At 41.5% G+C, this 14,067-nt stretch overlaps 1 protein-coding gene across 1 annotated transcript in view; it reads right to left on the bottom strand.

Moving 5' to 3' along the window:
• The window catches only part of LOC144770972 (uncharacterized), a 161,543-nt gene that overhangs the window by 72,752 nt on the left and 74,724 nt on the right, over positions 1–14,067 (bottom strand). The window contains exon 4 of the mRNA XM_078655837.1: positions 4,761–7,316. Coding sequence (XP_078511963.1) covers positions 4,761–5,951 — 1,191 coding nt within the window. The 5' untranslated portion in view covers positions 5,952–7,316. The remainder of the gene's footprint in view (positions 1–4,760; positions 7,317–14,067) is intronic.

The raw sequence follows: 14,067 nt of genomic DNA, 5'->3' as shown, positions 1-14,067 counted from the left end.
AATATTTGTTGTTATTTATCTAGTTGTTTTTTATCCTCATATTATTTTTTTGCCTATCGACCTGTAGAACCCCCTGGGGTTAGATACCTTTCTTAGTACTTCTTGGATACTGTGGAACTTTTGCATAGTGCTACAGTCACGTTTTTGTCCAAAGTCAAGATATTTAGAATGGCAGCCGGTCACTTCTTAAATATTCAAATGAGACTGACAGAAAATGCAATTTTTGGATATTGCAAATTTGTCCATCAACAGAAATTTTGGTGCAAATCCGTGTGGATCAAAGGTCCTCGCAAATAAACCGGAGTACCTTGAAAATCAAAACATGTCTTTTCAATAGAAAGTGCAGCTGAACCATAAATACTCACATACATATATTTATTCACTTAAGCAACGAGGTTAAATTGAAGTTTTGTTTAGCTTTGGCTTATCACTTGAACAATCACAGTAAAAGTACAGTTATGGTTATGAATTATAATATATTTTTTAAAACTCTTATCCACCAGGTATGGTTAGCTACGCAATCATACTTTGCAGAATAGCAATGCAAACCATAACTAGAATACCAATGTAACCCCTACGTGACTGGCTAAGACCCACTCAACCTACACCTGCTCGCAATGCCTTTCTGGGGGCCGCACCCCCCTTCCTCAATATTCTACTGTTGTGCAGGCTGGAGTTGGAAAAGTAAATTATACTATTCCTAAAGTCCAACGCGCCCCCTACAGCAAGTTGATCTAATGACTTGTGTTGTAAAGGTATCACGTTCTAATAACGCAGTCGTTGTGATGACCGCATTGTAAAGGAACGCGATGTAATAGCATGCGATGTAACATGCTATATTCGGAAGAGATGTATGCTGATTATTGGGTGGGTTTGCAATAGTTTGGTGTGTGCAGGAAGGGTTAATAAGGACTGCTGGAAATGTATGGTCCCCAAGGGGCACAAAGTCTGAATCGGATACTATGCAGTTCTCCCACCTATGATGTAGAAGGGAGATAGCTGGAGTCACATTCTCCAGGACGCTATTAATGGAGCACTCTTGACCAACACTTCGGCAGACAATCAGTCAGAGTAAGAATCTGTCTGTGCTCTTGTATTTCTTCAGGGAAAGTGACACTGAGCACTGGGGAGGAAATACTCGTTAGTTTCTTCTTGTGACTATGTCTCTGGCTCATTGACTCCCTGGCCAATCACCATGCACCTGCCTCCAGCACGGAGGTACAGCTGGTCCCACATGAGGTGGCGGTAACTGACAGGAATTTGATGGGACGTGTCAGATTGGGACCATATTTGAGGGGGCACACAAGATAAGCTTTCTTAGTACAGCCCCTCCAAGAACAGATGTAAATGGGTCCCCTAACTTTTTATATAGCGCGAACTTGACCCGAATCGGCTATCAGAGTGCATTACATAGCACCAGCTTTGTTACATGAGGACACACATTCATTTTTGTTAGGCACGGGGAGATTAAGTGATTTGCCCAGAATCACAGGATATTTTAGCGTCGTTACCGAGACTTGACCCCAGATCCCCAGGACGAGGTCGAGCACCCAAGCCGTTAGGCCAACTCCTCTCCCCTAACTCATGTCCAGGGAGGAAACCCTGCTCATCTTCTCAGGGTAAAGGGTTAGCAACTCTAGGCCTGGAAGGAGAACCCAGTCTGAAAATATTGTTTGTATATTTGTTGACAATATTTTGTATTATAGTTTGTAATTTTAAGAGTTTTATCATTTTTTATTTAATTGGTAATAGTAATATATAGTGTCTTAGGGGGTTGTGAGCTTTCTAGGGGTACATGGTGGGAAGTTAAGTAATAATGAATTAATATTACGCTTTGTTTAACTGAATATTAATTATGTAAATTGTGTCATTATTATTTTTTAGGTATTTATTAGGTGCGGGTGGGTTTGTAGAGTTATAGGATGGGAAGTTCTTAAGTAAAAATTAATTATTAATTATGTATTTATTAACTGATTGATTGCTAGTTATTTAAATAGTGTAATAATTATATTTTTTAATTTATACATTAGATGCAGGTTGTTGGGCTTGCAGGGGTATAGGGTGGGACATTTATTAGATGATAACTAATGAACAAGTATTTATTAATGTATTATTAATTATTTATTCATTATGAATAGTGTTCATTGTGTTATTGTTATATTTTCTAAGCTATATATTAGGTACGTGCTGTTGTGCTTCTAGGGGCAGAGGTTGGTAAGTTATGTAAGTAATAATTAACAATTAATTAATTATTTAATAATAATTATTAAATCGATTATTACAATTGTGTCATACTTATTTATTTTAGTTATATTTCAGGTGTGGGTTTCTCAGTTTGTGGGATTATAGTGTGGGAACTTAAATAATAAATTAATAAAAGTTTTAATTTCTTAACTCATTATTACAGTTTTATAATCATGTCAACGGTTTAATTACATTTTACAACTAATTGGTTTAAAAAAATATGTTATGTGTTTGTCCAACAGGGAAAGTACTTAATTTGAGACTGGAGTGGGAACCGTAATTTTGAAACCTTCGAAGTCCAACGCTTTCCCTACTGTAAAGCAGACGGGAGTGTGAATAGTAAATTGAAGCTCTCCGAAGTCTAACGCTTTCCCTACTGTTGCACAGACTCGAGTGGGAATAGTAAAGTTTACCCATCCAAATCCCAACAATTCCCCTACAGTTGTACAGACTGAAGTAGGATTAGTACATTTTTACCCTTCAAAGTTCAATGCTTTCCCTACTGTTACACACGCTGGAGTGGGAATAGTAAATTTTAACCCTTCAAAGTACAACGTTAACCCTACGGCAGAGCAGTCTGGAGTGGGAATAGCACATTTAATTCCTCCAACGTCCAACACTTTCCTACTGTTGCATAGACTGGAGTGGGAATAGTAAGTCTTATTGCTCCGAAGTTTAACACTTTCCCTACTGTTGAATCGATTGGAATGGGAATAGTACATTTAACCCCTCCGAATTCAGATGCTTTACCTACTGTTGCACAGACTGGAGTGGAAATAGTACACTTTACCCCTGTGAATTCCAGTGCTTCACCTACTGTTTCACAAACTCATGTGGAAATAGGCAATTTTGCCCTTCCAAAGTGCAATGCTTTTCATACTGTTTCAAAGACTTGAGTGGGAATAGTGAATTAAACGCCTTTGAAGTCCAACACGTTCTCAACTATTGCGACTCGCTATTTAGGAATTGTACGGGAAACAACCTTTACAACGCAAGTCATTAAATTGCACTACACTTACAACGCAGTCATTACATCGCACCATCCTTTACAACGCATGTCACTACAACGCAGGTATTACAATGCATAAAATTACAACGCATGACACTACATCGCATGTCACTACAACGCAGGCATTACAATGCATACCATTACAACGCATACCCTTACACCGCATAGTACCCCTACACTATCCAACACGTACCCTACTATTGCACCCCCTGGAGTTAGAATAGTAATTTTTACCCCATAGGCTGTCCAACACTTACCAAAAATGTGGCACCCCCTGGAGTGAGAATAGTAGTTTTCACTTACCTTAAATGCAATGTAATGGTATACGTTGTAATGGTATGCTTTGTAAAGGTATAATGCGATGTAATAGAATGCGGTGTAAGTGTAGTTTTAAAACATTTGTTGCGATGTAGATGTATGCGTTGTAAAGGATGTTGCGAAGTAAATACTGCATTGTAAAGGCATGTGTTGTAAATGTATGCGTTGTAACATCATACATTCGAATTGTACATGGCCCTGTGAACTTTTGCATGGGCAAATGGGTCGCAAACACGTTTACGCATGGAATTTAGGGTCGTACATCTGGACCTTAATTTCTGTTGCTGAATTAACTATGTGAGAGTCTGGAAGAAGTGCTTTATTTTTCATATTTTATGGTGGTTTTGATTACATTCATGCTAACCTCTTTGATAAGCCACAATTTGCCTTCATAACAATTTAAAAAAACATAATCTCTTCAACATGCTACATTCAACACACAGTCAACTGCCTTCTGGCTTTTGTATCTATGGACTCTCAGAATGATGTTTTGCGACCATATATATTTACGACTGTCTAACCCCAGTGGGACTATAATTGAAAATGAAGAATCATGAATACGTCAACCAAGCACTTGGCCAGCATTGATTTTGGGGCTCCGCCATGAATGCGGTTTAAAAGGGTGTTGCACTGGAAAAGGTGTTCTACAACCACTCCCACCACATGACAGTACCCACCTCAGTCTTGAAAGTAGTGGAATTAGTATTTATTTCTGTCCACATGTGTCCTCTAGTATCTAGCAAGACATGCCTTCACAATGATGCCGTTCTCACAAGCTGAGAGTTGATTAAGGCTTCTCATTTGTGTGTACTTTCTTGTGATTTGTGAGACTTCCTTTACCAGTGAAGGTTTTCCCACAATCTGGGCATGGATAGGGCAACTTGCATGAGTGTCTTTTATGGTGTATGGTAAGACTTGTTTTCCAATTGAACCCTTTGCCGCATTCTTTGCACTGATAAGGAGTCTCTCCTGTATGAGTTCTACGGTGTATAGCAAGAATATTTGAATGACTGAATTGTGCTCCACATTCTGTGCATTGATAAGGAGTCTCTCCTGTATGAGTTCTAAGGTGACGAGCAAGACCAGAAGATTGACTGAACCCTGCCCTACATTCTGTGCATTGATAAGGTTTCTCACCTGTATGTGTTCTCTGGTGCTTAGTAAGGCTTCCTGTATCACGAAAGCAAGCCACACATTCAGTGCACTGATAAGGCCTCTCCCCAGTATGTACTCGACGGTGAATAGTAAGATTCCCTTTAACTTGAAAGCTTTTATCACATTCAGTGCACTGATAAGGTTTCTCACCTGTGTGTACTCTCTGGTGAATAGTGAGTTGTGTTTTTAGACGGAAACTTTTTGCACATTCAGTGCACTGAAATGGTTTCTCTCCTGTATGTCTTCTCTGGTGCCGAATAAGACATCCTTTAGAAATAAATTGAATCCCACATTCTGTGCAATGATGAGGTTTTTCACCGGTGTGTGTTCTTCGGTGACAAGTAAGAGATCCTTTCTGACGGAATCTTTTCCCACATTCTGTGCATTGATAAGGTTTCTCTCCTGTATGAGTTCTAAGGTGGCTAGCTAGGATATGTGGGCGACTGAAGTGTTTTCCACATTCAGTGCACTGATACGGTTTCTCACCGGTATGTATTGTCTGGTGCTTAATAAGGCTTCCTTTGTCACGGAGGCTAGCCCCACAATCAGTGCACTGATAAGGTTTCTCACCAGTATGTACTCTCTGGTGAATAGCAAGATTTCTTTTTGTATTAAACCGTGTACCACATTCAGTGCACTGATAAGGTTTCTCATCTGTGTGTACTCTCTGGTGAACAGTAAGGCTTCTTTTGTCACTGAACCTTTTCCCACATTCAGTGCACAGAAAAGGTTTCTCCCCTGTATGACTTCTCTGGTGACGAATAAGACATCCTTTACCACCAAAGTTAATCCCACATTCAGTACATTGATGAGGTTTCACTCCAGTGTGTACTCTATGGTGAGTTCTAAGATTTGCATCACTATTAAATCTTTTTCCACATTCGCTGCATTGGTAAGGCTTCTCGCCTGTATGGATTCTATGGTGAACTCTAAGGGTCTGCAGGTAGCTGAAGCCTGCCCCACACTCAATGCAAGGATATTGTTTCTCACCTGTATGTATTCTCTGGTGCTTAGTAAGACGTGCTTTTTCACTGAAACTAGTTCTACAAATATTGCACTGATAAGGTTTCTCACCAGTATGTACTCTCTGGTGAATTACAAGTTTTCCTTTTACATTAAACATTTTACTACATTCAGTGCACTGATAAGGTTTATCACCTGTGTGTACTCTCTGGTGAGTGGTAAGATTCGCTTGACTACTGATCCTTTTGGGCATTCGCTCCATTGGTAAGGTTTCTCACCTGTATGGGTTCTATGGTGAACGGTAAGGATTTGCATGCAGCTGAAGATTGCCCCACACTCAATGCATTCATGAGGTTTTTCACCTGTATGTCTTTTCTGATGCTGAGTAAGATTACCTTTGATACTAAAGGCAGCAGCACACTCAGTGCAGATATGGTTTCCCTCCTTTGTGCACTCTCTGATGAATAATAAGATGTGCTTTATGACTAAATCTTTTCCTACATTCTGAGCACTGATAAGATTTACCCACTCTATATGCCCAATGGTGTAAAATAAGATTTCCTTTTTTACTGAACAGTTTACCACATTCAATGCATTTATAGGGGTTCTCGCCTGTGTGTGCTCGCTCGTGAATTGTAAGATTATCTTGCTTACTGAAAACTTTCTCACATTCTGAGCACTGATAACGTTTCTTGCCCGAGTGTGATTTCTGGTGAAGAGTAAGACTTCTTTTCACTTTGAACCTTTTCCCATTTCCGGAGCATAGATAAGGTTTCTCACCAGTTTGGACTGTCTGGTGGATAGGTTTCTTATCTGTATCAGTCCCTTGGTAGATGGTAAGAGATTGCATGCTGTCCCACATTCAGTACATGAATCAGGTTTCCCACCAGAATGTCTTCTATTATGCTTAGGTGGATTTCTTTTCTCTTGCAAGGTACTGGTAACTGATGAGAGTTTTCTCTTGAGAGTGTTCTTTGGTGGCTGGTACAACTTTCAGATAAACCCCCTCCCATAATCTGAGTATCGATAAGGTTCTCGTTTATATATGCTCTCCTTCTCACTGAAGCTGGTTCGTGTTTCACACCAGTAAATTTTCCTGTTTGAGAGAAGCAATTCCCACATTCAGTGCACTGATAAAGTTTCTTTTCAGTGTGGAATACGTTCTCAGGGGTTTAGTATCAAGTCATTCCTTGACCAAGCTCTTATTATACTGGAAGCATTGATATGATAGTCAGTGTGAGTTCACAGATGCCTGTCACACTTTCACTTTCTTTAAAGCTATTTTCACAGTCAGTGGATTGATAAAGTTTCTCTGGAATATGGCTTCTTTTGTTGACGGAAAGTCATTGTACATGAATGAAGCTTTTCAAGATCTTTTTTTAAACTCAATTTAGATTTGATATACATTTGCTAGATCGCTGTGAATAACTATCTTTTCTATTTGATCCATGCTTTAACAATTTTCACGGGTTTTCCTTTGTGTGTCTGATATGTAAGATGCTGTACTCTATTGATTACGTGCCACAGAGAATTATTAATGTCCCATTTTCCATTAATTAATCTGTCGGTGCTAGCCAATTAACAAATTTAGCAGAATTTCAGTTGTTGTGTTTCACACATTGATTACCTATTGAAATAAACAGAAAGTAACATTATTAGCTTTTTCATGTTCCTACAACAAAATATACAAGACACAATCTATTTTTCCGGGATTTTGCTGAGAGACCCCTTTTCAATGGTGTAGCTAGTATGATTTTAAAATACTATAGCGTCAGCATCATGTCTTCCCTGTGAAAGGGAAGACATGATAGTGTCCTTGTGCACCACCAGACAACCACCATTTAAAAGTAATAAAGAATAAGCATTGGCAAATCCAATAGTTCTCGCCAATGTTGGAGCTATTGGCTATGGTAATGTGTTTTAGCCAAGTCGAACCTATACAAACGATTTCTCCCAGGACTTGTGATTGACATCCAATCTTTCTCTATATGTATGCTTAATTATCAACCTAAAAATAACAGATGTAACTTTGATATAAAAAATAACTAACTATGCTCCAACCACAATATTTAGAATCTCATAAATATTGAATAAAATTCTCCTAAAATACTATTGGCATTTGTTGATATAATTCATCATCAATTGAACTAGATACATCATCCAAAACGTTTAGCCCAAAAATTACATAAAAACAACTGTATACAATCTACTACTAAAAAAAGGTTATTGTGTCAACCCAGTGTTTTGGTGGCTTCTTTTCTTTATCCCACCTTCTTAAGGACCAATAAGTGACTTAAAACTCAAAGGAAACCTAATATATATATATATCTCCATAAAAACAGTTGTTAAACTGATATGTAAATACACACGGTTTGGCATACAATGTTGTTCTTACTATGATTCTTTTATACATACCACATATTAATAACAAATAAGGCATGAATACCAACATGATGTATATTTATGATATATATCAGGCATCAATAAACAGGATTTGTAAAAAATATTATTCATTGCCATCTCTAATTTATTTATTTATTTATTTATTTATACTGAGTTTATAGAGCGCCTGGTTACACTAGCCAGTGTGTCCCCGCGCTAATAGTGGCCTGAATGATCCCTAGTGCAGCTCGTGAAAATGCAATTTAATATTTGGGGAACAAGTATGTCTTGAGTTCCTTGCGGAAAACTTTTTCGGACGGCTCCGTCCGGAGTCTGAGAGGGAGAGTGTTCCAACTCCGGGCCGCCAGGAGGCGGAAGGATCTACCGCCCATCCTGGCCCTGCTAGTTTTCGGGATACACATTAACCCAGTGCCCTCCGACCGGAGGAGCCTAGTTGGTTTATACAATGTGAGCAAATTCCGCAGGAAGCTGGGGCCCTTATCGTGAGCGATCCGATGGCCTATACACAAGATCTTAAACTGGACACGCTCTTTAATTGGTACGTATTTCATTAATATGCTCAGCGTATATTATCACCATGAGTATCTAATAAAATATTCTAAGGGACATCCTTCATTTCCTCCCTTTATATTGTAACGTATTATAACATTATTCTCATGCATTAATACTTTCCAGGATTTTATATCATGTGCTGTGCTTTTATTGTCATACACCAATAGTAATACAAACAGTCTGTTTCTTTGACAATGAGAAAAAAAATCTTTAGGAATAGAAGGCTTTTTGTTCATTCTTTTATAATGACAATAATATGTCATTATTAATCGATGTATGTCACTCAAGGCCTTACCTAGTATTTAAGACTTTGGGCTGATTTAGATCTTGGCGGCTGGTTACTCCGTAATATCTGTGACAGATATCCCGCCCGCTGAAATATAAATTCTATACGCTATAATTGGATTTATATTTTAGCGAACAGAATATCTGCCACTGTTGTGAGGGAGTAACCCATTCGCAAAGATCGAAATCAGGCCCTTTGTTCTTTTAAAACAAGTAACTCGGATTTCACTTGGGTAAACAAGCTATAGCAAGTCTACTTTTGCTTTCCTGCCAGAGCAACACTGTTACTATAGAAATGCAGATCTCAGCAGGGAATAATTCGCCCTTTTTAAAGCAGCGTTTTCAATTACCTGTCCAACATAAACATCCATTTTATAACTTACCTTATATTATATATAATCTGTTTTTTTTTATGTTTCTCTTTATTTAAAATATAAACAAGCAAGTAAAAAAAAACAAAAAAAAACATGTTATTCAAAGTACCAGTTCAAACGAGGAAGGAAAAGACAGTACAACAAAATCTGCAATCGATATAAGGAAAGGGCGGGGGAACAGGTGCCGACTCAATAAACATACAATGAAGTAGTCAGAATGTGGAGTCAGGGGGAGAGTGGGACATCAGTGCTGTCTACTGCAGGCGGTGTACATATGTCCCCACAATAACTATTCCAATGTCCCCACACTCTACGCCATTTCCGGGGACGGCTCCAGGCCAAATACACTGTTTTTTCCCTGAACATACACCAATCCATGTTTTCCTTCTATACTTCGACTGTAGGAGGCCTGTGGGACCCCCACAACTGAGCAATATCTCGCTTGGCAATCATGTCCCCCAGGGTCGCCCACTGAATCTGGGCTACATTATAATCCGTGGGTTCCCAGACATTTAACAAGCAGCGTCTGGCCTCCAGCAAGAGAGCAACACCTGTCACTTCCTTCATTACCTCATGCACCCCGCTTCAGAAAGCAGCAACTTCATGACATTCCCAAATAATATGGAGAAATGTCCCTACCTGCCCACACCCCCGCTTGCACAGACCCTCCTCAGAAAAGCCCATTCGAACCAAACGGGGGCCCGTGACGTATATCCTATGGAGGATCTTAAGTTGTACCAGTCGGAGTCGAGCTGGAATCGCGACCTCCTTGGGAGAGGAGATCGCAGACTGCCAGTCCTCGTCATCTAACTCGAGACCGTCACGGGTCCACAAGTCCCGAAGATGCAGCAGGAGGTCGGACCTATTGTTAATTAATTTTTTGTAGGCAAGGGAGATAGTACTGTCAGGCACAAGAACGTCCAACAATCTATCTTCAAGCGGGGACGACTCCAGAATTACCTCCCCCATTGGGAAAACTGACATCAAGGCATGGTGAACTTGAACACAGCGAAAGTACTCTGTGTCACCCAATTCAAACTCCGTCTTTAACATCTCAAACGATTTCACCTGACCCTTAACCCAGAGGTCTCCCACCTTACTAATACCAATGAGGTCCCACTTATCGAACCCCTTGGTCTTCCACAGTTTACCAAGCTTATCCGAGCCGAAAAGCGGGGTCACTAGAGTCAAGCGGTCTTTCCATCCCATCGAACTAGTTGCGTCCTGCCACATACGTACTGCCGTCTTCGTAGGCCCCGACAAAGCCTTAACCACGGACTTTGAGTACAGCGACCTATAGTAATTACCCCCAGGCAACAGCCATCTATCCATAGCAAAAGCGGGGTTCAATTCAGGACCATACATACCATGATTAATGGCCCCCAATTGAGACGCCCAATAATAACGTTTGATGTCAGGGAGAGCAATCCCCCCGTCATACCACGGGAGCGTCAGTTTGGCAAGTGCAATACGAGGTCTACCGTCCCATATCAACTTCCTTTGAAGACCTTAAACTGCACGGAAAGAGCTAGCAGGAACTATATCAAGAGTGTTCTGGAGAGCATAAAGAAAACGAGGCAGAGACATCATTTTAAAGAGGGCCGTACGACCGAGCGGCGAAAGCGGAAGCTTACGCCAACCCGCGACGTCCTGCTTCAACCTAGTCAAGGGTGGGAGAAGATTCTGTTCATACCGAGCTGCAGGGTCCAATGAAACATAGATACCGAGGTATTTAAACCCCGTCTGTGTCACCTGAATGGGACAGTTACGTGGAAGAAGAGGGACGTCACCAGAAAGAACGTATAAGTAGGATTTCGTCCAATTAATAATCAGGCCCGAGTTCCTACCAAAAGAGGTCAACACATCGCACAAAACTATCAATGACTTCCAGGGCGAGGTCAGATACAGTAAGATGTCATCTGCATTCAGCGAGATGCGATCTTCAAACTCAGAGTGAGGAAAATTGAATTTTGCCTTGTCATATGTGCCTACGTGTTCCCCATCCTATGTTACATGTGCATGATCGATATGCATATATCCCCCTATGATCGATTAAAGACGCAATTATAGTTGTGTCCAACTCTAGTATGCCAGTTTCCAGTTCTCGTGAAAGAAACGAGTATTAGGCCTATGTTGCCAACGTTTTACATTGTGCACGTTATATTCATTTAATTGTCCCCGTTTCTAGGCCTCATGAGGGCCCGGACACCAGATTCAAGCTCCAGTCTCCTGAACCCACTCCGAGGAGCGATGCAGCCCCACCTGCATCCCTGACCCTTCACTTACTTCCTGCCGCGCAGCGCGGTGCCCGGCCTGGCTCTGCCTGCCTGTCTGCCAAGAATATGTTATGCCTCTAGTTATCAGTTCAGCTCTCCGTTTTCACATTCCTAAGCTAGTGAACCGCATAAACAGCTTCAGCTATAGTCTAGTCTTTCTGTCTCCATGTAAGAGAATTACGGTATTAATATTCATAGAAGATTCATAGCACACGCACTACATGTAGAATATATGCATGCACCAGCCTTAGTGTCAAGTAGCCTTTGCCCTGATAACTTTTAGATTCTATCAACATGTACTCCAAACACCAGATACCAGATATGCTATAGGTACATGTCGTCCTGACACCGCAGACTTTCGTCTCCTCTTCTAGTGCAGGAGTCATAGCCCCCAGTTCTCCCTAGTTACACGTCATTGTCCGTTTGCGCGCACCACTAGGTTAAAGGTTCCAGCTGCTCAGGTAGCCCCCTCTATGTATCCACCCACATTTATGACACTTCTGTGACGTTCTCATCACATGTCTATGTGCACGCCCTGTGCACGCCTTCTTTCCACGCCCATGTGTTCTTATCTTACGCTTGTCACTTGTTACGCCTGCTGTATGTAATGTAATTGTGATGTTTTACTATATATACCTTGTACTGTTAATGAGACGTTGCAGCTGCCTTCTATGCCATTCTATTTCAGGCTGTCCCGATCCTGTCCCTTCCCTTATGCCTGATTAAAGCCTGTTAGACTCCGATACCCCGGATCTTGCCTCTTATTTATTGAGCTATCTGTTATTATTAATGTATTCAAAAATAGTACCGGTAATTAATTATTTATTTACCACAGAAATGGCGCCCGAATAGGGACGTGCCCTTTCCCCACGCGCCGGCGATGTAACGCAGGCCCCCTGACCCTTCTGCAGCCGTGACGGAACTCTACCGTGCACGTGCAGATATTTCTGCTTCATCAAGTCTCCCTCAGGCCCACGGAGGAGACGGAGACTGCGGTCCGGCATCCAGACGAGGCGGTGAGGAATGCGGTTCGTCCCGACCAGAGCCCAAGCCGAGAGAGCAAGGTCCGAGGTATCCGGAGGCCCACCTGTTTCTGAAGTCCGAAGTTCGTAGTCCGACGTCGTAGCAGTCCAGTCCAGTCCGAGGCCTTCAAGTTTCTGCTTCCCGGTGAGTACCGTTGCTGGGGGAGTATCTAGACAGGTTCATTAGTTTGTTCCTGGTCCGATGGGTTTGGGTACACAGATCCAGTCCGACGTATCCATCTAGGTGGGTGCGGTATGACGTGTCTCTTTACGAGACCGGTATGTTCTGTACTGTTTTAGCAGTGCATCCAGTAATTCTAGTAAGTCCGTTCTCGAGAAATTCAAGGGTTATGTTTTCAGTGTATCAGGTAGTATTCTGTTCGAACTGTTATTAATGTATTTCTATGTCGTGGTATGAGTGATTTGTTTGCCATTTCATTACTGTGATTATTGTGTATTGTATCTAGTTCAAGTACAATTCAGACAATGCCTCTGTTTTCGAAATTACGTCAGATAAAAACCAGAAAAGGGTTACTCGAAGAAGCAGTTCCTGTCCCTCCTAGGGACAGTCCTGGACATTTTATGTATCACAAGCATGGCTTAGATGCCATATTATATCTAGACTTATGGACGGATTATACTAAGGATCTAGAAGAGAAATATAGATGGCCCGTATCAGGTACATGGGATGCCGAGTGCATCATGCGAGTAGAAGAAGCATTATGGAAAAAGAAAGCCAGACAGTCCCAGAAAGATGCCATCGAGTTATGGCGCAAAGAATCTCATAGAAGAACCGAAAAAGAATTCAGAAAAACAGAATTAAGTAGGGAATCCTCAGAAAAAGCCCAAGAAAGGGAATTAATCGAAGAAGGTGAACGAGTTAGAGCAGAACAGTCAGACAGACAGAGAAATGCCCTTATTAAAGGTATGTATCCTCTTCTTGCCGAGGGCTTGCCGAAGGCAACCCCGGAAGCACCCAGTAATTTACCGCCACCATTGGTCCCGATTAAGCTACGTCATAAACCGACCGCAGCTGAAATTTTCCTTTCGTCCTACTTGGACGACACAGTCCCAGCATATGCAAATCGTATTCCGCCCGTTCACCCTCAGCATCCTGTAAATAATGTAATTCCTGTTCCTCCAGCCACTGGTTCCGGGGACCAAGTTAATGTACCCCCGGACCAGCCCACAGTAAATGCACCCGTTTTGCCAGTCACTTTACCAGCACGTACAGTATTAACTGACGATTCTAGTTTAGGAGCAGCGGGGGGAGGTGCTATCACCCCGCCTCAAGTAAAACGACTGACGCCGCGAGAAGCAGCGTTACAGCGTACGCCAAAAGTGGCTACATACACAGACCTCAAGCGACTTCTTACTGACTGTATATATGATCCAGTTCCAGGCGAAGATCACATGGTATTATATTCAGTACGTTTAAGACGGGTTGACAACTTTTTGGCCACCCT

This window comes from Lissotriton helveticus, chromosome 7 (genome assembly GCF_964261635.1).
Source record: "Lissotriton helveticus chromosome 7, aLisHel1.1, whole genome shotgun sequence".
Taxonomy (NCBI): Eukaryota; Metazoa; Chordata; class Amphibia; order Caudata; family Salamandridae; genus Lissotriton; species Lissotriton helveticus.
The sequence above is the reverse complement of the archived record's forward strand: the minus strand, read 5'-3'. Positions and strand labels throughout refer to the sequence as shown.